The sequence below is a fragment of the Xenopus laevis genome, chromosome 4L (assembly GCF_017654675.1).
Source record: "Xenopus laevis strain J_2021 chromosome 4L, Xenopus_laevis_v10.1, whole genome shotgun sequence".
Lineage (NCBI taxonomy): Eukaryota > Metazoa > Chordata > Amphibia > Anura > Pipidae > Xenopus > Xenopus laevis.
In genome coordinates this window covers 131,179,302-131,207,198 of record NC_054377.1, presented here as the reverse complement: position 1 = coordinate 131,207,198, position 27,897 = coordinate 131,179,302, and the positions used below count along the sequence as shown (strand labels likewise).

At 41.0% G+C, this 27,897-nt stretch overlaps 1 protein-coding gene across 2 annotated transcripts; it reads right to left on the bottom strand.

Moving 5' to 3' along the window:
• Positions 1-327: 327 nt before the first annotated feature.
• irak2.L (interleukin 1 receptor associated kinase 2 L homeolog) lies at positions 328-15,162 on the bottom strand. 2 transcript variants are annotated; one of them, NM_001086020.1, is given in 14 exon segments: positions 328-932; positions 1,492-1,915; positions 2,172-2,387; positions 2,997-3,059; positions 3,940-4,132; positions 5,349-5,458; positions 5,868-5,979; positions 6,976-7,040; positions 7,296-7,484; positions 9,885-9,991; positions 10,328-10,450; positions 10,937-11,116; positions 11,789-11,914; positions 15,086-15,162. In NM_001086020.1, coding segments are annotated over 13 exon segments (2,019 nt in total). In that variant the 5' UTR covers positions 11,907-11,914; positions 15,086-15,162; the 3' UTR covers positions 328-813.
• Between the last annotated feature and the right edge of the window lie 12,735 nt (positions 15,163-27,897).

Here is a 27,897-nt window from a genome sequence, read left to right as displayed (position 1 = left end):
GCATGTATTCATATGTCATGGGTGTTAAATAGTGGTACTGTGATTACAGGATATCATGATCCCACAAATAATCTCACAATAATTGTATGTTACATTTATACAGCAGCACTTGTGGCAACAATCTAGGCATATTCCATTAATTCTATAGATACAGTAAGTATTTGTTCTGGTGTTATCTGCTTCTACACATGAAAACACTTGATATATATGTGTATTTTAAAATACACAATTTACTAACCCACAACAAAACCACTGTACTGTTTTATTTTTAATTCATTTTCATGGTGCCACTGTGTCATGTTTTTATTGTATCAAATAACTGAAACCTTCATGTATAAAATTTTATTATGTAATTACACTTCATTCTTAGAAATGATTTACATCGATAAAATGTTTTTCCACTGTAGCAATTTGAAAAGAGCTGCCTTGGTTACAGTGAGTTCAAGGCCCGGCCGGCAATCTGTGATTTCTGGCAAATGCCAGAGGGGCTGCTGTAAGATTCCATAGACAGTCATTATTTATTGGACCTGTGGGGGCTGTTTGGGTCTCACGGTATTTAGAATGTCTGGGCCTATTGTAACTCCCAGTCTAGACCTGGTGAGTTCATTACAGGTGAAATAGCAGATTTGTTTAGTGGTGAAAGACCATATCCAAACGTTCCAATCGATTCCTCTTTCTGGAGTTTCTCTTCTCATTTTCCACCAAGTGTAGAAAAAAACCCCCAGAGATATTAGTGGTTCCAATACAGAGGTAGTAATTGTTTTGAAGTCCAGATTTGGGAGTTTCCTGAAGACTTTGTTTCTGTGGCTGATATCAAGTGGAGTCAAAAAGGGAGCCACTGTCTAGCTTGTTATCCTGGTAAAGGTCGAAGTTTTGCAGGAGCTTTTCCTTCTCTTTATTCACTATTATCCCCCAAGATGGGGAACTACTGCCTGTTGGACATTACAATAAGCAGATAAACTACAGATTAGTGGAAGCATTGGAGAAAGGGAAACAAAACATAACTAGCTCTAGATTTACTGATATGGCTTAGAAGAACATACAATAGATTACATGCATTGCACACAGCTCTGCATCCAGATACGGTGGTAGTTGGATATCATTCAGACATGTAAGCTAGGGAATGCTGGGAGCTACAAAAAAGTGCTGAAATGTTTTCCTGTCTCTTGTGCTTGACAGTAATGCCCTCTGCACCTTGTGCCTGCACAAACTATTGCTTTAGGTGCTTTGTTGTACTACATTAGCCCCAGGTGGCCCCCAAAATGTTAGCCCATCTGTCACCTGCCACCCCTTCCCATACAACCACCAGTCTATCACTGGGTTTGGCTTTCCTATACATTCTATATAAAAATACTGGGCTTGGCATGCCTTGCATATCTATACATGATTCTACTGATTCACTGCTGGTTCTTACATTACCTACCAGGAAATGTGAAACAACCAGTACCTGATGCTTATTTCACATACATCTATTCCAACCCCTCCATTTACCTGCAGATAAATGGGACAGGTCAGCATATTCTTTGTTTTTCTGCCATGAGAACTGCATCTCTCCAGCAACAGCTTCGGTCTGCTCCAAAGCATCTGATTGTCTAGGCTGATGGTCAGATACAGGTGACGCAGCTCCCAAAAGATGCCAACTGCCAGATGTCTTCAATTCATTTGGAGTGGAGTCATCAGATTCACATGGGGTTCTATCAACATCTCTATTTTCCGTTTTGGGATAACGGTTCTTTTGGTATTTATCCTCCATGGACCAGGACCCTTGTGAGAAACTAGAGGGCAGCTTGAAGATGGCCCCTTCCGTAGGCTCGAAAGATAAGGATTCCTCAAAATCGCTTTCCTCTGGGACATTTAAAGAGAGATTCTGGCAATCTCTGGAGCACTGCTCAGCTTTTTCCACCAATGTGTAAATCTGTAAAGGAACCAAAATATGGGTTTCCATACATCTCTGAACATTGTAAAGGTTTAGGATACCTAGATATCACAGCATGATTGATTACCTACCCACCTTGAAGCTCCAGAGGGCCGGGAGCATTTGGACCCAGATAATAATGCACAACACTTACCTGTAAATAATGACGTTCCTGCCATAGGAACCTTCTATGAATGTTGCTTATGGTCAAGGAAACATGTTTAGGTTTATAAGAATAAGTGAATGCCATTCTTACCTCTGGTAATAAAGGCTTTTTCTTTGTTAGACATAAACAGGCTGCAAAACTCAAACTGAAGGCAACGTTATTTGACAGCAACCCAGCTCTCGAATCAGTATATTTAGAGCTAATCTGACGTGAACAAAGACTCTCTGGAGACTTGTGATCTGCCTGTTTCCCATCCAAATCCAAATATTCTTTCGCTCTTTCCATTTCTTCCAGAAATAAATCTTTCTGCAAAAAAAAAAAGTTGATTTTCGCTTAGAGTATGCAATACACTTATGTTATTTCTTATATATATATGTAATTACCTTCTTTAGTACAGTTTCTCCAAGTCAAAAACTGACTTCCCTGTGCACGTTTAGCACATCCCAACAACTACTACTAAGGACTGAAGTTCTTATATGCCCAATAGTTATTTAAAGGGGTGGTTCACATTTGAGTTAACTTTTAGTATGTTAAATTCTAAGCAACTGTTTAATTGGCCTTCGTGGTTTCTTTTTTTTTTTTTTTATAGTTTTTGAATGATCTGCCTTCTTCTTTCCAGCTTTCAAATGGGGGTCACTGACCCCATATAAAAAAACAAACGCTCTGTAAGGCTACACATTTATAGGTATAAAAAATGTTGACACCCATTGGCTTCAATGCGTTTTGCTAATTTTTCACCGTTTTGTGAATTTTTGCACGGTTTCTCAAATTTTTAGGGAAATCGAAACGGGACAGATTCGCTCATCACTAGCTGCATTCCTCCAATAAGATGTACTGAAAATGTTTTTGAATAAACAGTTTTGGGGTTACTGATACTGTGGGATACTCTTCAAATGCAAAAACCACTGCCCTTACCAAATATACAGGATTTCTGAATCTGTCACAAGCCTTCAGACCAGTCAGTATTTCAGCAAGAACCTAGGAGACATTGATAAATAAAAAGATTAAATAAATCAAACCAAAACAGAGTGCGAGATATTTTTATAAGGCATGTGATACAGCTGAAAAAGGCACACAAACACACTAAGGGGGTTATTAATCAATGTCCAAATTTATCTCAATATATTCTACTACAAACTCTGATCAAATCCGCTCAGGTTTTTTACGCTTATTTATTATTTCATTTCCAGAAAATTAGCTTTGCTTGAAAAATCTGATTTTCACAAATTTTTCAGGGTTTTAATCTGGTTTTCACGATTTTTTCAGATTTTTGGCCAAAAAATCATTGGGTCTTCTCCCATTGACTTATATGCGACCTCGACAGGTCTGAGATGCCGGATTTTCTGATTCTGACTTTTCCATCCTCAGGGTTTAACAAATTCCGAAAAATTCATGGTTTTTTAAAAGTCCGATTTTATAAAAAGGAAAATCACAAATTTTTCGTGATTTTTGCATTTAGAGTTTATTAAATAATCCTCTAGGAAAAAAAGCCCAAGGAATGAATGTTATTAGCATTATAAACCTAATAAGAGGTCTGTGACTAAATATGATAACCAGACTGCTGGAAAAACATATAAAAAGTTAATACTAACGTCTTTACCACCAGAGAAATGCCACCTCCCATGGCTTGCATGTACCAGACTATATTGTGCTATAGAAAGTATTACCTCTACCAGATACATATAAATATACAAATATATATTCTTTTTAACAACAAAAAGGGGTTATTTTTTTTTGCAACCCAATGAATGTAACATTAAGATGGGAAGGGAGAGTGTCTGCATCTTTCGACATATTTGTTTCCGCTATTCTTCATTTTATTGCCATTCAGCACTACTAATAATAAGCTGCTACTTACAACACCGCAAGAGAAGAGGTCCGTTTGTACAGTCAGCTGCCCATTCCGAAAGAAACTGTCAGGCAAATACGGCTGGTGGATCTGCAGGTCTTTGCTCTTTGCTTGCGTGTAAACTGCATGTTTATCTGGACAGAACCTAAGCCCAGAATGGCCCAATTTTGGAAGTAAATTTCCATCTAGAAAAATGTTGGAGCTGTGATGACAATAAAGCACAATAATAATAAATTAAAAAAATAAATTAGAAGCAGACCTTTGCGCTAAAGCAGTGCAGTCCAACTGGCAGCCCGCAACCAGCCCCCCCCCCCTTTGTGTGGCCCTGCCACATGAAATTGTGCCTGCTGTGACTGCTTACCTTGTGTGAACTTTAAGGGCAGAGACACACGGTCAGATTCGGGTGATCAGTAGCCCGGCGACAAATCTCTTCATTGGGCCGACTAATCTCCCCAAACTGCCTTCCCCTGCCTTTCCTCCGGCTAGAATGTAAATCGCCGGCGGGATGGCAAAGGAGCGCTTCGTTTTTCGAAGTTGCGTGAAGTTTCCTGGTGAGACTTTGGGGAGATTAGTTGCCCGAAGAAGAGGAGATTTTTGTTGCTGGGCGACTAATCTCCCCGAATCTGACCATGTGTCTCTGCCCTTAAAGGTATCAGAACTGAGATTAACTGGCCCCTGCATTGTTTACACCTCAAAATCAGATAGTAATCCTCCTGCATTGTTCACACTTCACACGCCACCCCTAAAGCCTTGTACTGGTCACACCTCATACAAACTTCTGAAGGAGCACCAGCATTGTCTAACTGCCCTCCACCATGTAGGCCAGAAAAATTCCAAACGAGTTGGACACCACTGCTCTAAAGGAATCTGTATTTTAAAGGAACATTGGCCTGATATTTTGGTTTTAGTCCTGTAGAGAGTAATATTGTAATTCTGGGTTTAACTACCTGTTCTGCCCCTCTCCAAATGGAATGCAAACTGCCATCCTCTCTATCCTATCTATATCATTTAAACTGCTGCCTCAATGTATGGGAAGTAATCTCAGCAACAAGATAGACGTTTGTATTACAGGCTGGATAGCCACAGTACAACAAATACTAAAAGATGTTAAGGGCAGAGACACACGCTTAGATTTGGGGAGATTTAGTCGCCCAGCGATTAATCACCTCTTCTTCGGGGCGACTGATCTCCCCGAACTGCCTCCCCCCGGCTAAGATGTACACCGCCGGTGGGCACTTGGAGCGCTTCATTTTTCGAAGTTGCCTGAAGTTTCCTCGTGAGGCAACTTTGGGCGACTTTGGAAAATGAAGTGCTCTGAGTGCGATGTGGAAATCCACATAGAAAGATCCCTTATCTGGAGAACCCCAGGTCCGAGCATTCAGGATAACAGGTCCCATATCTGTATTATGCTTTTGTACCTCTTAATGTTTCCATGGAGTATATTATTGTTGTGCAAGTGCTGAACAGCTTTTAGGAATCCCAAAGCGACTCTTAACCTCCTCTCCCAGTTCAGGATATGATTTTGACTCTGTAAAGCACAGGGGAGATCCATTATTTTATGCGTAATACTGTCATTTCATCCCACTTCTGTGTGAACTAAGTTCTGACATTTATACCAGAGTAACTTATGGTATGACAAAATTAACCTTCGTGGAAGCTCTTTGTTTCATTTATTGTATGTGTTGATATCAGTAATCACTGTTTATATTTAACAGGATAATCCTGGCTCTTTAGTATCATGAGGAAATAAATGATACAATTCTCTTCTTGAATGGGCTGCATCTACATTCTGGGATATCATTTTATGACAAATTGGACAAATCATATTCCAAAAAAGGGCGAACTCTCTTTCCAGCAGCTTTTTGGGCACAATTTATGGTTTCTCTCGTGTACTTATTTTGTTGCGTGAATGGAACAGAATGTAGGGTTTTTTTTACCTGTTGTAATGCGACATCTAAAGATCCGTTCATCATGAACTGGTTTATAAGGCAGGAACAATCACCCTCTACACAGAAACCAAGCAACGGCAGAATATTTGCATGACAGCACCTGTAGCCAAGGACATGTGCCAATTAGTTAATGTGGTATAATCTTCATGAGTTTTGACTTACATAGACTTAAAAGGTTGAACCTAATGGATGTGTCTTTTTTCATCCTAACTTACTATGAAGATGCATTAGCTTTGGACACCAATATTACTTGGCCCAGGTCTGCGCCATTTTGTCTGCATACACTTTCCACACAAATAACACAAAATCACCTGCCTATGACCAGGGCCATCATCCTCCCGACATTTTTCGTCCTGCGGAGATCGGTTGTTTGTTCGATCGGACAGGTTAGAAAATTTCTGTCGGCTGCCGATAGTATCTCTGCGTGTATTGGCGATCATATGATTTTCAGTGCGATACTGTCACCAGCTTTGTCAGACATAACTATCGTACGATTGCTGTCAGGGGCAGAACATTGGCTGATCTGTTCTTTTACTACTTTATTTGATTGGAATGGTAAGACTTTGATCTGAATGGTTAGTGGCGGGTCGGGAGATGTGAAAGTCCGATCGTACGTTGATTCGTACCATCATATCCAAAATTTAATTTACTGTTTTCTAACCCATCTACATATCTGCAGCTATGCTGCAACAGTGACTCATCCCTCTGTTTTGCAGTCCCCTTCCTGTTTCTAGATCAGCTTTTCACAGCTCTGAGGGAAGTGATTTGCTTTTACCTGTCTCACTTCCTAAAGAGAATAGTACCTTACAGGAGCGGAACTATAGAAGCAGACCCTGAGCCTGCAGGGGGGCCAAGGAGGTATAGGGGGCCGCAATGGAACCCTAATTAATGATCCATTTCAACATATATTGCTAAAACAGGATAACCTCTGGATATGTTGGGGGCCCTAAAATTAATTTGATACGGGGCCCCAATAATGTCTAGTTAAGCCACTGGCACCTTACTTTCTTTGCATACAGCAGCATGTGAGAATGATGATACCAAAATATTCATTCAACATACCATATTTTAGAAGCTCCCTTATGATGGCACTTACCGGAAACTGATTTGAGCCTCTGTTTGGAAGAATGAAGACATCTTTTTTTGCTCTTCGCCCTCCACCTAGCAGAGAAAACCACAAACATTACAAACACGTTATTACATCACGGAGAGCATTGGAATGAACTATGAAGGTGCAGGTATTGCAATGAAAAAAACTCGAGATTCAAGGTTTTAAGCTTGTGGCCCAGGGAACAGCAGAAGACAAAAAACAGTTAATTTGCAGGGTGCAAAAACACATAAGCAAACCACTATATTTTTTTTGCACACCATATTTTTTGCACAGTATTTATATATATGTGGACCAATTTACTTTACCCTTTTTAGCCTTTTTATTGCATATTGTTTGCCTCCCTTGTATCCCATGTAGATGTCAGCAAATTCTCCTTCATGTACTATTTTGTTGCTGCAGAAACCGTCCGTGGCATCGTCCACATCCTTCTGCGTCCACATTTTACACAGCCCTTTTGGAAAAGAACTTTCCTCTTGCTGTGGGATGCTAAGAATCTTTAAAATAAATGAAAAATAAAATATAGCGTTGTATCTCTCTCTCCAGAGTGCTGAATTAAAACTGTGGCTTTACATTCGAAGAACAGTGCCTGCTTCCGCTCCCTAAATTGCATGTTCAAATGACATGCAAGTTAGTGGCGCAAGAATCAAGTGCCACTGTTTGCACAATGCCCCACGCAGCTGCCTATATATGCATGTACATTTATTTCTGGAAGTTCATATGGGGATAAATTTACTAAGCGGCAAAAATTCGGCCAGCTACGGCTTCACAGGCGAAAATTCACTCAGACAACACTAATTTACTGAAATGAGTAGTTTCGTCCAGGGGGCTGAACGCTGGCGCATTTTCGCCAAATCTTCAAAGATGCGTTAGCGTTCAATTCTGCCTAGCGCAACTTTGTTAGAGGTCTTCGCTCAGGCTAATTTGCATACAGCAGGAAATTTAAAGTTGAATGGACGTATATGTTGCAGCAAATACATTACATTACACATGTCCAAGGAACCATAATAAAGAAAATAGAGTTTCATATGTTAAAAATGTAGGGGGGAAACCCAGTTACCCAAAAACATTTTTAAAGGGATACTGTCATGGGAAAAAAATAAATAGTGCTGCTCCAGCAGAAATCCATTTCTCAAAAGAGCAAACAGATTTTTTCATATTCAATTTTGAAATCTGACATGGGGCTAGACATATTTTCAATTTCCCAGCTGCCCCAAGTCATGTGACTTGTGCTCTGATAAACTTCAATCACTCTTTACTGCTGTACTGCAAGTTAGAGTGATATCACCACCTCCTTTTCCCCTCCCAGCAGCCAAACAAAAGAACAATGGGAAGGTAACCAGATAGCAGCTCCCTAACACAAGATAACAGCTGCCTGGTAGATATAAGAACAGCAATCAATAGTAAAACCCATGTCCCACTGAGACACATTCAGTTACATTGAGAAGGAAAAACAGCAGCCTGCCAAAAAGCATTTCTCTCCTAAAGTGCAGGCACAAGTCACATGACCAGGGGCAGCTGGGAAATTGACAAAATGTCTAGCCCCATGTCAGATTTCAAAATTGAATATAAAAAAATCTGTTTGCTCTTTTGAGAAATGGATTTCAGCGCAGAATTCTGCTGGAGCAGCACTATTAACTGATTCATTTTGAAAAATTTTTTTTTCCCATGACAGTATCCGTTTAAGGACTTTTGCAGGCTATCACTCTGAAAAAAAGAAAAGACGTCAGCATTTTTTGGTCTTGTAAACTTTTTCCACTCAAAAATATGATGTAAGATCTATGCACTCCAGTGCACATTGCCTGGACTGAGCTGGCGAAGGCAAGTCTGGCGAAAGAGGTAACGCTTAGTAAAATCCGCATCTTAGTGAATTTGTGGAGTAATGTCCATTCACCAGAAATCTACAAACGGTAATGCTGGCGAATCTTTGCCAGCGTTAGTCACTTCAGGGAAGGTAACTGTATATGGAATTTGCACATAATAATATGCCAGTAGTGCTGTGTTTTCTCTATCTCAACCCGTGGCATTTCCAAACTGTGATGTGTAGATGGAAAATGCAATGAGTTTAGCATTTCAAAATCAAGATTCAGTGCTTGAACTATCTGAATGCTGAAGATGAGGCAGCCTCTCTGTGATTCTATCTGTTTCTTTTTTCCTGTATACTTTACCGCACTATAGATTTATCTGATTGGCAAGCTGGATGTTGAATAAAATTGACAGTGGTGACTAGGTGCAGACCACAGATCTGAGATACCACAGCTGTTCTTTATACAACTCAGGAACGGAACTTGGGCGGCGGCAAGGAGTCAATTGCAGAAAGCCTGGGGTCAACAACTCCAGAAATCAGTTTAATGGGCTCCAGCAATAAACTGTGCTTTTAAAGGAGAATATTTATGTTTGTATAGATGGAATATATCTCTTAGGTATGCCTATGGAAAACATATATGGGTCATGTTTTGGATCTACATGCCACCAGTGATATCAGGCAAGAATTTCAGAGCCCTTAGGCCTTGCCATCAGCCAGATTATTTTGAGGCTATTTTAATTGAGGCTTTATTTTTAGGTTTGTTTTACCAAAGGCATGATATGTCTACAAGTGCCAGGCAAAGTAGCTTTAACACCCAAGACATGGATAACAATGTGCGCGCCCACCTCTACGGTCCACCACATGATTACTCCTTGTATGAAAGAGTTACTGCTGGACATGGGCAGGTGGGGGGAGACAGAAACTGCTCTAATGATGAGCTGCTTTGAAAGTGGTTTTTGACATAGTTATGGTATATGAACCAGCTAATATGAAAATAATAAGTGGATCACATTGGAAGACTTTGGGATTATTATATGCCAAGAAAACACCAATAAATACCTATTAAAGAAACATACCACAACTGACTTACCTCCTCCGGAGAATCAGGCTCCAGACTACATTCTGATTCGATGGACAGTGATTGCAGAAGCGCTGATGGAGGAGAAGGTGGGCCAGGTAACGGAGGAGCAGAAAGTTCTGTAATAGATGAGCAGAAAGTGATTTAGGGGAATGGGGTCTGAGGTAGGGCTCCCATATTTTCTGGTATCAGTTTTATAGATTTGACTAGCCTGCCAGAATAACAGAGGATCTCCCTATGGGTTCCAGTCATGAACAACCCCATCCTTGTTTCCACCATAAGCTTCTGTGTACCTGTAACAATCACACTATCTACATCTAACCCTTGAGAGACTTGAGCCTGCATGTCAAGTTCTCTGGTGGGCCCTAGGAGATTCTGAGGAGTTCTGAGATTTGTTTGTGTCTTTATAACCTATGCCCTATGCCCATAAGTCAAGCAGAAGAACAGCCGGTTACCTGAAGGTAAAGAGGATGGAAGTTCTGGCAGCTTTTTATCTTTCATGTAATCAGGCTGTTTTGCACGGAGTTCTACTTTTCTTCTCTCTGGTGCTTTAGCAGATATTACCGACACTGGAGCCCCTAAAATGCAAAGAAGTGTTATCTTCAGAATAATTCCAAATGACGCCTGTTTCCAATTATTTTATTTGTCCTCCTGGCTGCATGGTGTCTTCCTATAGCCCATTCTTCTCTTCAAGAGGCAGAGGAGACATTTAGAAAGGTCAAAAAAGGTAACCATGTGTCCTTTAGGTTTTTCGTCTGAAGTTTCTCTTTTTTTTCTGTGTATTGGGGATAAAATAGGAATTGACCAGGGCCAGAACTAGGAATTGTGTGGGTCTTTGGATGGCTAGTGTGACACTGGTTCTGTCAGTGGGTATGGCCATGAGTAGGAACTGTTCCAAAAATGAAGTCTGTCCAGTGCAAAGCAGGGCACTTTTAAACCCATTTATAAACTGTAAATGCCAGGAATTGCAAATCGTATGTCTTATGTCAGAGAATTGCTATAGGTACAATGTGTGAATGTACAGTTGCAAGATATTTAGAGCAAGACAAACCCAGTTAACTCACATTGTTGTAGAATCCCCAAGGCTCTGTACAGTTCCAGCTTCTGGAGACGATCAACTAGTTCCTGCAAAGTCGGCAGCTTTTGTCCCCAAGACCACATAAGCTCCCCAGTTACACTAACCCCTGTCCTTTCGTACGACCGGATTCTCCGCAGAACTGTTTGGTCATCGATCACAGAAGATGCTATGTGGAAATAAGATGAATATAATATAAATGTCAATGTCTATTATGTATGCCTCACTGTTTGCAGAATATCTTATAGAGAAAAAAACTTTACTATCTTTTATAGAAAATGTCAGTATCCTTTCAATAACTCACTTACCCTACCCCCAGCATTTCCCCAGTTTTTTCCCTATTAAAGTGGACCTGTCAGCCAGACATAGAAAGCTGAATTATAAAAGTCCTTTTCAAACTAAACATGAAACCCAAATTCTTTTTTACATAAAAGCATTCATAGCTGTTGTAAACGTATTTAAAAATCTCAGCTGTCAATCAAATATTGGCTGCCACTCCTCTATGCCTTAGGCATAGAGGCGGGGCAGGCAATTACTTTCACTTTCCATTGAGTACTTCCTAGATGTCATTGCTCTCCCCACATTCCCCCGCTCTTTTAGCCATTTAATTGTGTGGAATGATATTTCAGACAGGCGTCCACATATTTTTGTCCATATATTATTTTAGATTGTAAGCTCTTTTGAGCAGGATCCTCTTTACTTCTTTTATCAGTAGTATTTTTGCATGTAATATACACATATATATAGATGTGTAGCGCACTGTACATAATTACAGTATATACCCAGCCCAGTAATTATTCTGAATAAACTTATTTTCTTTGCAGCAAGAGGGTGATCTTACCAAAGCGCATCCATTCCCAGTCACTCAGAGAGTCCATACAGCGACAGAACTCATCCATTGTTTTGGCTGGTATATCAAAGACACAAGGGCAGGCACTGCTGTGCTGGGATCCTTCCATTTTCTTTTCTATGGGGGTTAAAATGAGTCAAATCTGTTATATTTCTGTAAATAAACAGCTCTCGACTGTCTCTAAACAGAGTATCTTTTTCACATTTAAACATATAGGGAAAGTTACACCAAAAAAATAAAAGGTCATTATAAATTCTAATTTAATGAACTATCTACCTGCACTTGTAAAAACTGTTCAAGGGGTAGTTTGCCTTAAAATAAGCATTTTTTGTAACTCTCCTTAATTTTTTTTGGCATTTTCTAAAATATTAACATTTTTTGTTCTGTATCTTTCAGGCTTGACATTACAAGTCCTATTTTCTTTCCAGGGCTTAATTGCCCTAGTCAGGGCCACCATCATGGGGGCACAGGGGGTACAGGTGTACTGGGCCCGGGCCTGAAGGGGGGTCCAGCAGTGCTGAACTTTTTGAAAGTCAAGGCCCTCCTTGACAGCACCGAAGCCGTGCCGCCTCCTTCCGAACAGACGGAATGCGGAAATGCCAAAAAGCTGAACAGCCGAAGTCCCGAAGTGGCGAAAAGACCCGAAGTCACGAAAACAGTCGAAATTGAAGTCCTGAAGTGGTGAAAAACCCAAAGTCACGAAAGGAGGCGAAGTTGAAGTCCTGAAGCCACGAGTTCAATTCCTCTGAACAACAACTTGTAAGGGGCACCAATGTTTTTTTAAAAAAAATATTCTTTGGGGCCCCAATTTTTTTTTACTTGTAAGGGGGGGGGCCCTGGCACCAATGCTTTTAAAAAAAATTTTTTTGGAGGGCCCTGGCGCCAATGTTTTTTTTTAACTTATAAGGGGGCCCTGACAATCAATAGCTTTTTATAACTTGTGTGTGGGAGGGGGGGTTACGTTTTTTTAGTGCTGATGTCTGTGTGGTCTTTTAACTGTGATGTGGAGTGGGCGGGATCTAGGGTGGGGCTTGGGGATGGGTGGGCAGGGCCCAGGGGGCCCCGAAAATGTTGTTGTACGGGGACCCGTGATTTCTAATGGCGGCCCTGGTCCTAGCAAACTGACAGCAGTTTGGAAGTCAAAATGGAAGATGAATAGGGCATGAAAAGAAAGTGAAGCAAGAATAACAATAATACTTGGTTGCTGGGGGTCAGAGCTTAGTCACAGGCCAATATTTCAAAAGCTATACAAAAGAAATAATGAAGACCAACTCAAAGGTTGCTTAGAATAGGTTATTCTGTTGTACTAAATGTTAATATAAAGCTTAACTTGAATTGCTTCTTAAGTTTTAATAAAGTTTATTTGTCTGCACTCAGCATTCAAAATTTAGGGCATTAGATTGGTGGTTCACCGTTAATTGAGCTTTTATTATGTTATATAATCGACAGTTCTAAGCAACTTTTTAATTGGCCTACAATATATTTTTTTATAGGTTTGCATTATTTGCCTTAGGTCTGGACATGGATTCAGAATAGGCCCTGGCATTTCAACTACATAGAGGCCCAAACAGCACCCACCAGCCCAATAAATAGTGACTGTCTATGGCAACTTACAGCAGTCCCTCTGGCAATTGCCTGAATCTACAGATTGCCAGTCCGGCCCTGCCTTCTTCTTCGGAATCTTCCAAGCTTTCAAATGGGGCTCACTGATCCCATCTAAAAAAATGGCCTCTCCTATTCATATTCCAGTCTCTTATTCAAGTAATTTGGACCAACCAGGCTGCTGAAATTGCAAACTGAAGAGCTTCTGAATAAAAAGCTAAATAACTCAAAAACCACAAATAAAAAATTAAAACCAAGTGCAAATGTTCTCAGACTATTATTATCTACATCATACCAACAGTTGATCGACCCCTTTTAGTATTAAATTAGACAGTGATATTCAAAAATTCTGGTATTCTGTTTTTAATTCAGAAACTCACTAGTTTGGAATTTAAGCAGATATCTGGTTGCTATGGTCTAATTTACCCTAGCAACTAGGCACTGATTTGAATGAGAGACTGAAGATGAATTGGAAAGGCCTGAATAGAAAGCTAAGCAATAAGAAAAAAATAACAATAACATTTTACCCTCAATAGACAACATTTCTTTTGCTAATGTAGTGACCCCTGACAACCAGATAGTATAGGGCTGCCGAAACTGTAAAAAGGCTGTAAAATTAAAAAACGGTGGAGGTACATTTATGAACACAGTGCTTTGTGATTGTGTGTTTTGCGTCGAAACACACTCCTTGCACTTCTCTAGCTCTGTATAGTTACACCTGCCTCTTCTGCTGAATCATGTACACGTGCACCTATAGAGGAACCCTGGAGTAACTGCCACCCTGAACATTGGGAGTAATTGCAGGGTTGTTTATTTATTTTTTTATAGTGTTTGCTTTTATATGGGGATCACTTGATCCCATCTAAAAAATCAAGTGCTCTGTAAAGCTAGAAATGTATTGTTATTTCTACTTATTATTACTCCTCTTTTACATTTTACATCTATTCCAGTCTCTTAACCAAATCAGTGCATGGCTTCTAGGGTACTTTGGACCCTAGCAACCAGATTGCTGAAATTGCAGACTGGAGAGCTGCTGAATAAAAAGCAAAATAACTCAAACACCACAAATAATAAAAACAATTAAACACAATTGCAAATAGTCTCAGGATATCAATCTCTACATCATACTAAAGTTAATTCAAAGGTGAACAATTCCTTTAAGAAACGAAGACTAAATACAGCGCCAAATCTGGGACCGCCCCCCCTCTCTGCGTTTAAGCGCTCAGCGTCGGAGCGGGTCAAAGGGGCATTGCTAGTGCATTGAGTGCAATATTGCTCTCTGCAATAGCTGTGCCGAATTTCGGTTAAAACCCAAAAGTTCGGCCCTTAAAATTACAAGAGGCGGCTCACCTTCTCACTTCTCATCTTGCCTTATGGCAGGAGTGGCCATGACTAAATATAATAATAGTCCATTCTTTAACATGCTTAAAGTTAACATAAAGGTAAACTACCCCTTTTATTCCCTATACAAGTCCAGCTACAGTTTTGTACACTGCTTTGGGGGCTACAGCTGCCAGCTGGACTCTGTGCCACTGATATACAGCTATCAATATTTGGTTTGGAATCCATGCCTGATCTCTGTGTATCCTCCATCAAACCAAAGGGACTGGGGACACATATCTTTCTATATAACTGATATACAGCTATCTAGGTACATATGAGATGACCCGGGAAAGGGTACAGTACCTTCAATGCCGTTTTCTTCCAAGGATTTAGCCCCCACACAGAAGAAGGATCCTTACTGAACAGCTGGACTCTGGGTTCCTTATGAGCAGGCAGCACTGGAGTGAGCCGCACACAGCAACACTGGTTTCTCCCTGCTGCAGTTAGTCATACAAAGGGAAAATATTCATGACGTTATGAGCTGTTCCTTAATTACACAATCTGAGTTTGTTGTGGTGTTCAGTGACAAGTCTGCCGTTGTAGCACCAGTTTGTGTAGTGCAGGGGCTGTTCCTTTATTTTAAGTCCTCCCCCAGTGACTCAGAATAAAATGATTTGGTGAAAGTCTTAAATTCTAACTCCACAGACTGCTGCTTCTATGTGACGGGCAACTACTTCCTCACATCGCCATGAGCCTGTGAGTGTCACACAACCTGTTTTTCAGGAAGTGAATGTAAATAAAGGAAAGTCTCCTGCCCCCCAGTGCTGAGAGATGCTATTCACTTCACATGGAAAGCAAAACTGAGGAATGCCACCGGTCTTAAGGTGGCCATACACGGGCCGATAAAAGCTGCCGACAGACTGTGTCGGCAGCTTATTGGCCCGTGTATGGGGGCCCCCGACGGGCTTCCCCGATCGAGATCTGGCCGAAAGTCGGCCAGATCTCGATCGGATGGGATTAAAAATCCCGTCGGATCGCGGCCGCATCTGTTCGTTGATGCGGTCCCGCGATCCGACCGCCGTTTGGCGAACGCTAGGATCCGATCGTTGGGCCCTAGGGCCCACGATCAGATCAGCCCGATATTGCCCACCTCAAGGTGGGCATATCGGAGGGAGATCCGCTCGTTTGGCGACATCGCCAAACGAGCGGATCTATCCGTGTATGGCCACCTTTAGAGTATGCATGGTGTCTGCCCAGCCAAAACAAAACCCCAATATTTATATAAATGTTAATGTCCAGCCCATGGAAAACAACTGAAAGGCTGCAGAGTGGACACAAACTGTTAGGGCCATCATTTTGCAAACTAACCGTTAAATAAGTAAATAGCCAACTGGATTACAAAAACAGGTGGTGCCCTGATAAATATGAACAGATATGGAACCCCTGGTTAGAAAGCCCCCGAACTATAATACGTCCAGGTAGAATGATTCCATGAAAGAGAACCTTCAAAATGTGCATCTCTGTGCGAGCGTCGTGTCCTGGTGTATTGTATAAGACATAAAAATGTTAATCCAACGTGGTACATGGTGTTTATAAAATATTCACAATTTATGAGATTATGTAACCAAATATGTTTTAGAATCAATCTATGTCTGTGCCATCTCAGTGTCAAACCTTGTAAATAATAAAAGTGTTTGAAACAAAAAAAATAACCAACTGGATATTGGTACACCTGGAACCCCTTTTTTTCTAAAGGTAGTGATGGGTGAATTATGTCCCGTGTCGTGAAATGTATTGAAGTCAATGGGCATCGAAATAATTTTGACACGCGACACTTTTTGACACGAGCGCCAATTTTTATACTCGCGACTATTAAGTCCAAATGCATTACAGTCAATGGGTGCCTGAATAATTTTGACGCGCGACACTTGTTATGTGCGTCTCAATTTTTTGTCGTGACAGATTTTTCTCCAGCAAATTTTTGCGAAAATATTTGCGGACGGTGAAACATGGAAATTCGCCATGCCCGGCGAATTTTTTTGCCCATCACTAACTAAAGGTGGTCATAAACGGGGTGAAGAGAGAGAAAATCACCGGCACACAAGAGTTGAGTTTGCAGGGCAAGCACTTGCCATTTAATAATGTGGAAGTGCAATGCACGCCCCTTTATCAAGCAGGCGTGGCCCCAAAAAGTTGCACTTCTGCATTATTAAACGGCAAAGGCTTGCCCTGCAAACTCAAGTGTTGTGTGCAGGTAAATTTCTCTCTCTTGGCTATATTGGAAGTCGCCTAACCCTCTATCATCGTGCACCAAGACAGTAACATTGGGTATGCGTATGCTTCATACATTCCATAAACGGTGACTCAGCCCCTCCAGATGAGTTGGCAGATTATCAGAGTGCCTACGACTCATCATCTTTACCCCCCAACTCACTACCTTTACCCTGCCGCTTGGCACTTTCCACCCACCAACCAACACCATATTTCTTACCTGTTCACAAGTGCAGTGCTGAATGCACAAGGCCAGATTAGAGAATGTAGCAGGTTATAGGACCCCTCACCAACATTGCATTATAGGCGCATGCCTCTGCTACCTATCCCAAGTTCTGGCCCTGCAGATTATTGGCCTGTGTATTGAACCCTCCTGAGAGGGCAATCTGTGGATTCTGGTAAATGCCAGAGGGGCTGCTGTAAGATGCCATAGACAGTCACTCGCTTTTTGAGCTGGTGGGGGCTGTTTGGGCATTGAAATGCCAGGGCCTATTTTAAATCCCAGTCCAGACCTGTGCCCAACAGATATCTTGTTAAAGATCTATCAGATATTCCATTAGGCATGGGTTATATGAGCATACTCTGCCACTCTAGGCACTGGATCTAAGGCTAGTGCCAGACGATATCGGATCTCTGCAGGCCAAGAATCCGCTGCCCTGCTTCTCTTCTACTCCTGCTCTACCTGCACCCAGAAGCATTGTTCGGTGCCAAAATGCATCATTTTGATAACAATGACTAGGCCTAATTACTAGTGTCATGGCTAGTGACACTAGTAATTAAGCAACCACTCATAATTAATCATTATTTTCTATAAAGTGACATTATTCTCTTCCAAATTGACATCCTTAAGAGTGGTTGCTTAATGAATGCTAATGAGTTTAATAGAGAAAAGGATACTCCCTCTGATCTAGGTCACTGCTGCGCTAGGAAACTAGTCAGTAACTCTAGTAACAGATATGAATCACTGTTTGATCACAGCTGATTCAAAGCCACGGGACAGAAATGAGAAACAAAGTGGAAACTAAGTATTCAACCAAAAGTATTGCATAAATCAGAGGCCATTCGGAACAGTGTGGCTAAATAACCCTGCTGTGCTATATAAATGATCAGGACAAGGTGAAGGCTGCAGAAGATGAAGTGAAGGGCCTAGTGGGCCATTTTCTTGTGATGTTGACATTAGTCCTTTACCTCTACAAAGGCTGTGGCCACACACCTCAATACAATGCAAATCAAAACTCTAGACCTTTGCAGCCCTCTCTCTTCTTGACCAGAATAGTCGCATGTGGAAGGAACAGATGAATATATAGTGAATAAAGTACCCCCTCTTGTAAAATATAAGGATATTATAAGATACCGAGGGAACTCCGAGGTAACTTCTAATATCCTCATATTTTACAACAGGGGGTACTTTATTTATTATAATACACAAATTTCAGTGAGTCATGTGACAGAAATGACATCAGAACTCACCGTTTATAACTGATGACATCAGAACTCACCGTTTATAAGGATATAATTTACAGGATATTCATGGCTTTTGTGTATTATATAATAATCATGATATTATAGATTCAAAGCCTATTAGAAGGGTTCATCCAGTAAGGACAGACTACCTTTATCAGTTGTGAGGTCCAGGGCCACCATCAGAAATCTTGGGGCTGTGTATAAGTTATTTATCTTGGGCCACAAATGAAAACAAGTATGTAGTACAAAAGTTTTGCCATGTCAGATCAACTTGCAGGTAGGTAGGTGGGTGGAGGTGGGACTGTGGTTTGGAGGAGGTTTTAATATGTCAGAGAATTCGAAACAACTCAGTTGAACCTAATAAATTACTTGTGGTCAAAGTGGCAACTAAAAAACAGATTGACTGTGAGGCTTCAGTGTTATTGTTATTCTTATTGACTATGTCTTTACTTTAAAGGACCAGTAACATGAACATTTATTTTTAAAAAATTTGTTTTTACTTAATGAAAAAGCACCAAGGCATTTTTAACTTTAAATGCGCAAAGTCTTTATTAAGAAATTACTTACCGATTCTCTGCTTGCGCTCCTCTTCAGAAACGATGACAGGGCGACGATCCATCGTGCGGTGCTCGATTTCTCCTTCCTGGCTATCTCCTATAGAAAGCAGGGAGGAGAAATCGAGCACCGCACGATGGATCGTCGCCCTGTCGCTGTTTCCGAAGAGGAGCGCAAGCAGAGAATCGGTTAGTAATTTCTTAATAAAGACTTTGTTTTTTTCGTTAAGTAAAAACTAATTTTTTTATAAAATTTCTTTTATGTTACTGGTCTTTTAAGCCCTTCACCACTGATCTTTTTTGATTTTAAAAATGGTTCCCTGGTTGCTAGGGAAGCTTGTGTTTACATGAAGCTTGTGTTTATATGTTTTGATGGGATGCACCGAATCCAGAATTAGGCTCAGGATTCAACCTTTATCAACAGTATTCGTGTTTGTCTGAATCCAAATGCTGTATACGAATCCTTAAAAATGTAAACTTCGGGTGACTTCGGAAAACGAATCGATCCGAGTGCCATCCCGCCAGTTATTTCGATTCTAACCGGTGGGGAAGTCTTTTCAGGGAGATTAGAAGTGGCGCTTTGTTGCCGGGCGACTAAATCTCCCGGAATATTAGCGTGTGCCCTTACCCTTAGGCTCAGTGTACCCTTTAGGCTCCAGCTTGTAGAAAAGCAGCCAAAACTTGGGGAAGTCACCGTGTGTGACATGAGCCTTAATGTTTTACTGCTCTGTGCACATTTTCTTGCAACACAAAGCACTTTTGGGGGTATGTAATATAGGTCGCTAATGGGAAAATCATTCTCAATGGGAACAATTTTGCCTTTGCGAACCCTTTGCCCCTCCCGTGACATTAAAACAGCGATGCGAATTTTATAGTTTACGCCATCTTCAAGCAGGTGTTAAAAGTTTACAATGTTCAATTAAGATTCACAATGCCATAAAAGCCAAATGAAGAATATTACATTGCAACACAATACAGTGCTACGCAATATGTTGGCGTTATATAAATACATGTTAATAATAATAATAAAAATAATAACTTGCAAATTTTTATTCTTACTTGTGACCAAATTTGTTCTATTTGTTTTATTACATTTCACCCTTTGTTACCCAAAGGCTAGGGCCAGACAATTGCAGAGAAATCACTCCCCCACTGCTCCTCTGCTCAGGCTCTGCTTGCACCAGGCCCGGACTGGCAATCTGTGGGTTCAGGCAAATGCCAGAGGGGCTGCTATAAGTTACCATAGAAAGTCAGTATTTAGTGGGCTGGTGGGGACTGTTTGGGCCTCTGTGTGGGCTGATTGGGCCTCTGTGTACCTGAAATGCCAGGGCCTATTTTGACTCTCAGTCCAGGTCTGGCTTGCACCCAGAAGTATTGTCTCTACTCTGGTGCAGGACCCACACCCAGTGAGAGTCTTCTGAACCTTCTTGTTGTGTTAGATACTATCAGCTAGCTGGGAATTTCCCATGTTGTTGGCTACTAAAAACCTGTCTGAAAATAAAAGCCCTGCAGTGCTGATCTGCCTGAATTTCATGAATACAAATTAAAGAAGTTGTTCACCTTTAAATTAGCTTTAAGTATGACGTAGAGAGTGATATTCTCAGACAATTTGCAATTGGTTTTAATTTTTTAATTATTTGTGTTTTTTGTGTTATTTAACTACTTTTTCAGCAACTCTCCAGTTTGCAATTGCTGGTTGCTAGGGTCCAAATAACCCTAGCAACCATGCATTGATTTTGAATGAGACTGGACTATAAATAGGATATATAGGAACAATACATTAGTTGCCTTATAGAGCATTTGATTTTTAGATGGAGTCAGTAACTCCCATTTGAAAGCTGGAAAGACAGCAAATAATTAAAGGCCAGTTGACAAGTTGCTTAGAATTGGCCATTCTATCACATACTAAAAGTTAACTGAATGGTGAACTACCGCTTTAAGCTGAAACTCCTGAAAAATGCTTACATTTAAAGGGCCTGCAGAAAGGATAAGGAATCTTTCCATAACTTGGATCTCCATATGTCTCCTAAAAATAATTTAAACAAGAAATAAAGCCAATAGAATTGTGTTGCCTGCCAATATGGAAGTACAAGCTACTGTTTTATTATTTAGAGATGTTTAAAAATGAGCATTATTTGCTCAAAATGGACTCTATGGGAGATGGCCTTCCTGTAGTTCAGCTCTTTCCGGATAATGGGTTTCTGGATGAAGGATTCCATACATCTACAGCTCGGCTGAAACTAGTGGGAATAAAGCTAGCCAATGTCAGGAGCGCTCTGCTTCAGTTTCAAGATGGCAGCGTCCATGGCCATGCAGTGATGGCATCAAGCCGGATTGTTACATGTCAATGCGTGACATCATTATGACGTGTTTCAGTGAGAAAATTCAGGTTCAATATAGGTTCTACTCCTGAGTGTTCCTGGGTGTGTTATAATTATATATTGACTGATTCCTGGATCCTGACCTTCTTGCTTTGACTCCTGACTTTGCTTTATGATGTCTGCCCTGATCTTTTGCCTGGATGTGACTACGAACTTTCTTAACCCTTCAGATTCCGCAAATTGGACTTTCTGCATACAGCTTACTCCTTGGTCCCAACTCCAGGCTTACATAAGCCTGTCAGCCTTACAAGAGCCTGTCCACATATGAAATTGCCCATGTTGGGCTATCCGATTGGCCAGCCCATAGTTTCATTTGTTTTAAGGGGACCCACACACATTCTTTCCAAGAAAAAAAACTGCTTGTATCACAAACCTAAGGCTGGGTAGGTGTGTGTTAAAGAAATAAATGAAAGATTCTATAAGGCACTGCTGGGATTTGAACCAGGGATCTCTCAGCTTCTGGCCGGCCTAATTGACCTTCCTTGTGTTAAAGCCCTGCATGGGTTAAACTTCTGAAACCCGAGAGCTCAACCCATGTTTTCACCCAGTTCAACCTGCAACCCACTAACCCACACCCACATCTGGAAATCCTACCCGAAACTGGCAACTCTAACCTGTGTAACAACTCTCTGCGGCTCTCTAGCTTGTAACTGTTACACGGTTGCTAGTGGCAATTAAATAAAAAGAATAGTAGAGGGCTTGAAAATTAAAATAAGAAACAATGAAAAAAAATAGCAATAAAATAGAAGGCTCCCAGACACTTTTCTTTTTTAGGAAGTCTAATGCTTCAATAGGTCTACCTGTAACATACTAAAAGTTCATTTAAAGCTGAACTTCCTCCTATAGCTAGGAGGAATGGTATGGTATAGATGGCTGGTAATGAGGAACTTTCATATTTGTGTTAGTTGAGATATTTTTGCAGACTTTGTACTCAAACATCAGTGCATTTATCTATAGACGTGATATCCAACGACAGATCCTGCCTATACCTATATACCTTTGTAGTCAGATCTGATCACACCGCCATCAGCTTCTGTGGGCCCAGGTTTTGCCAACAAACAAAGGGATTAAGGGAAGTCATTGATCGTAGGTGTAAGATTGTTTTTCTGCATCAGACCACAGTAAATTCCCAAAGCATCACAGTCTAAAGTGCAACAGAAACTGGCACAGTTAGTTGCAGAATAACTCCAGCTGTGCAATGTACTCACTAAGGGAAACCCAACCACAGCTTATAAATGTAACATCAATTTTATGCTACTTTTATGCTACATATTTACACACACACGCACCATTCACCCAGAATTGTTGTTCCCTACACAGAGTATCATACACTTAAATGGCGCTCATATGTTCCATTTAGTATACCTTTATTTCTTTTGTTAGTCAAACTGAGAAAAGAGGAGTGAGTTGCAAACACTGCAGAACAGCATATGTTTCCTTAGTAATTTCATAGGTCACATCAGTGTCCAGTATAGAAATATAGTCAAATACAAGAGTCCTCTGCACTCAACCCATTATCAATATATTTAAGACAGAGTCATTTTGTGCATACTGCTACTAAAAAATGCCTTACCCTTTAAACAACACAGGGATTGTTTGTCCATATATTGCAATATATTTAAGCTGGCCAACTACGTCAAAGTCATCCCATATCTGGCCAGTCCTATGCTCAATTTTATCTGATTCATTAAGAATTCTGTTGCTTCATTATACATTTTACAAAGGGACTTGGTTTTACCTGCAACTTACTAGCTGCTTTCAAAGTAAACCTCCATACATGGATTTTGTTGTCACAGCCTCATTGCACCCCTGCCTAATGGTTTTAAAAAATAGTGGTGAGCACAACTTTCCCTTGTTTGTTATAGTTATACAGGAGCAGTGACCAGCTCCATGTTGTAGCTCCCACCCTTCCCAGCTATAGTCAGGTGATCCCACTGGTGTCTAATAAAAGGGCAGCCAAGTTTGGGAGTTTTACTTTGAAAGCAGCTAGTAAGTTGCAGGTAAAACTTAGTCCCTTTGTAAAATGTATAATGAAGCAACAGAATTCTTAATGAATCAGATGAAATTGAGCATAGGACTGGCCAGATATGGGATGACTTTGACGTAGTTGGCCAGCTTAAATATATTGCAATATATGGACAAACAATCCCTGTTTTGTTTAAAGGGTAAGGCATTTTTCAGTAGCAGTATGCACAAAATGTCTCTGTCTTAAATATATTGATAATGGGTTGAGTGCAGAGGACTCTTGTATTTGACTATATGTATTTTGTTGTCACAGCCTCATTGCACCCCCGCCTAATGGTTTTAAAAAATAGTGATGAGCACAACTTTCCCTTGTTTGTTACAGTATAGAAATATGACAATATGTCCTAAAGGGAAAGAAAGAAAAAAAGAGGAAGGATCTGGAATACCAGAACCCATTGTAGTTACATTGTATATCCAAGGCAGGAGCTCCACTCCACTCTCTATATCAGTATCCAGTATCCATTGTAGTTACATTGTATACAATAATTTGTGCTCTCACAGTTAATTTGGGGGGTTGTGTCCTATACAGACTCCCCAAGATACACAAGGAAGGAGCCCCACTGCTAAGAAGCAAGAGAACAACCTCAGCAGCAGAACAGAGCTCAGTCCTAATCAAGTATGCTTGTTGCTAGACTTGTGCCTAAACGCCACATAATTCAAATACAAGGACCACTTTTACAGAAAGAAACATGAGTGTGCAATGGGTTCTCCAGTATCTCCCATTGTGCAGGCCCGGATTTGTGGTGAGGCCACAAAGGCCGGGCCTAGGGCAGCAAAACATTAGGGGCAGCATGCCACTCGGGTAGGGTTGCCACCCGGCCCAGTATTTTACCGGCCTAGCTGGTAAAACACCTGCCAAGGGCGGGGCCGGTATGATAAATTTACCGGCAATGTAGCTGCTGGTAAATCTGTAATACCCCTTAAAAAGGCCCTTGGCCCGCCCCCTATCCGAGCAAAACTTACCTTTTGCGCGGCAACAATTTCCGGTCGGATTCTCTAGCTTCACGCACGTGGGTTGTTGCTAGGAGACGCCCTTTGCCTCCTTGTCGCACTTGGAAGGCGCCGGTACCATGCAGCAGGGGGAGGAGGATGAGCTGTCAGTGAGCACATAGTCCAGAAAGCTAGAGAAGGAGGCTCGGGTCGGATGAGTCTGGCCGGGGAGATGTGATTGGAATGGGGCCAAATAGCATAAAGACCAACATTGAATGACACATATGAGAGCTGCGTAATATTGTTTATTGACAAAAGGTGGCGTGTTCATTCCTTTCTCTGACAGAAAGAGATGCTCTTTAATCAGTGAATGGGGCGTGCTTTGTTTGAAGGTTTGGGGAAGCCTTGGTCAGAGAAGAAATTGGCCCTTGGCTCCTGGTGCGTAATAACAGAGACAGCAGATCCTGGTTGCAATGCAGGGAGGCACAGGAGTCTATAGTACAAATTTATCGGCAATGCAGTTGGACCCGCCCCCTTTTGTGGCATGTTGCTTGGCTCCACCCCCTTCTTTGCATCATGGAACGCCCCTTTTGTTCCCACCCTCCCACCAGCCGGTAAAAACTTTTAGAAAATGTGGCAACCCTACGCTCGGGGCGCTTTCAAGGGAGCACTGGCTCCGTCTCCTCGAACGGCGCGAGGTAGTGTGGGCGGGCGCTAGGACTGCGCGGCTTAGGGGCAAACTTTTACATGGAGGACGTGTAAAGGAGGGTCTTAAATACATTCAAGGGAAATACACTGAGTCACTGGTTCAGGTACACTGAACTCAAAATCAGAACTCATGAAGTGGCAGCCTTTAAGGAAAACATTAACTCGGTGGACAAAAACATCAAGTTCACAAGGAAGGATGTCCATAAGAACAAACTTACCTTTTTGGACTGTTTGATGTCCATCCAAGAGGGGAGTAACTTGAAAACAGAAGTATACAGAAAACCCACTTATGGGTTTATATGGATCAGTATCTGTTGTTCGATTCCCAACATCCACTGGAACACAATCTAGGTGTCATTTGAACTCTGCACCACAGGGCGGAGAGTGTAACTGGGCCTTTGTCAAAACAGCATTAAAACAGACCAACAGGAAAATAAATAACTGTCTTGAGTAGGAGTAACATAGTCATTACATATGTAGCTGGAGTGTCAGAGCAACTCAACAAACCTCACCCGGTTTTTTTCATATCTAGCAACTCACTGAGACAAAAACTGGTATACACGAAGGATCCAACACCTAAAGAAAAACAAAGCAATGTGATATACGCAGTCCAGTGTATGAGAAGTGCACAGGTCTATACATTGGGGAGACAAAACAATTGACCCCCAAACGGATGGCACAGCAAAGGATGACAAACTCTACAGGGCAAGACTCAGCTGTACAACTAAAAGACAAGGGACACTCCGTTGAAGATAACAATGTTCACATTTTAGACAGAGAACACCACTGGTTTGAACGAGGAGTAAAAGAGGCGATTCATGTTAATGTGGAGAAACCATCCCTAAACAGAGTAGGGGGCCTTCGAAACTACCTGAACAAAAATAGCCGCTGGGAAATAATGGAAAAAAAAATCCAAAAATCTCTCATTTTTGTGAACAAAAGGATCTCCAAATTAACTGGTCAAGTGCCAAGTTAAATCACAGAGGTGATAGAGGTATAGCCGGCCACCTTGTTTGGTGACATTGTATATAGTAAATGGTTTTGAGTTTATCCCATGTGTAATTGCCATTCGTCAAACTTGCAGGCCTGTGTCCCACGAGGGCCTGCTGGGTATTCTCCCATGTCCTGCCAGCCCAGTACGACTCTGTGGGTAGAATTATTTTAAGTCTTTCTGCCAACACTTTATGATCTGTATTTAGAAGCATGTTGGGTCTGTAAGAAGCTACATTGGTGAGCTCTCTACCCAGTTTTGGAAACAGTATGATGTGGGCCATGGTAAAATCTTGGCATATGTCCAAAGAGATTACTTAACTTTGAGTACCTGTGTTAGAAGAGGAGTTATTTCAGTTTTGTAAAATTCAGTGTGGAGACCATCTGGTCCAGGGGTTTTGCCGTTTGCTAACTTTTATGTGACTTGATCGATTTCCTCGAGGTCAGTCTTTTCATCGAAATATTGTTTATCTGCGCTAGTAAGTTTAGGGAGGTTTTCACTTTGGAAGAATGTGTTTCCTTGTGGTCTTCCTCTGCTGGGTATATATTGAAAATATTGTGTAAAAGTATTGTTTATTATAAGTTGATCCATATAGACATACCATCAGGGCCATGAACCACCATCGCTACTAAGTTCAGTGTTCATTTAAATTTAAAAAGAGATGCTAATAATATGCCTTGTTTGTTGCCTTCCGTTCGATACCTATCTGATGTTATATTGATGTTATGTTGTATCGCTTCTTGTAAGGTTAGGTCATAACTTTCTTTTGTCCTTTATTTTTATGGTTGGTGTTCGATGACTTGTGATTCCTTTTATAAGCTTTGGTTGCTTCCCACTGCAATACAAGTGTTGCGTAAGTTGCCATTTCATTTGGCCATATAGGAAATGATATGGCCATGCAGTATTGCTTTGGCAACTTGACAACAGCACTGCAGTAACAACGTGTGGCTTATTATCTTCTTTGTATTCTTTTTATTTTGACCATAATGAACAAAATGTTCAGAGTGGGGTAGAGATACCTTATGAAACCATTGTTCCACCTTTGACCTAAAGTGGAGGAATGGATAGTGGGATCAGCGCAGGGGAATTGAAAAAGTGGGTGCGCATGGGGGTGTGTGGAAGGGGCGTATTGAAGAAAGAGTTCTATTCACTCATATTGTCTGCCATATTTCAGAGTTGTCTCCTGGGTAACTTATACTACAAAGATTTATGTTTATTGCTCATATGCTATATGTAGCGCAGAGGAGACATATTCAGTTTTTATCAGATACAGGTTGAAGAAAGAAATGTCAATAGAGAGATAAGAGTAAAAATATAAAAAATGGAAATAAATGCACTTCAGTTTCTATTTGCTACAGATTTCCATCAACTCAGGTGCACCGTTATCATTGGAGTCTGTCTGCACAGTTCTTATGATTAGTCGGAGGCGCAGAGGGGACAATGCCTATTAGAGGTATCTCTTACGCAACAAACATAATCAAAGAAAATCTAACAAAATAGTCCAGGACATTTTGGGATACCCTTGAAGAGTAAAAGTCACTAAGCAGGGCAGAACAAAGGGTGTATACGTTGAGCAAAAAGGCATCAAGAGGAGGGGGGGATTTGTCTGATAAACAGTCTAGTGCATCGTTTAGTGTCTTTTACTACATCTCTTTGTGTTTTTTCACCTCTTTGTGTTTGGGAGTCAGTGATGGTTTGTATAAACCTCTGGCTGGTTCCAGTTTGATGAACCAATGCATTGTTCATTGATGTAGAATCTTGGGTGGTAGATTCTTCGGTTGAAACGGATTTGTAGGTCCAATTCTATATACCCTGTCTACATAAATGTTTTTGCTCTCCACTGGGTAGATT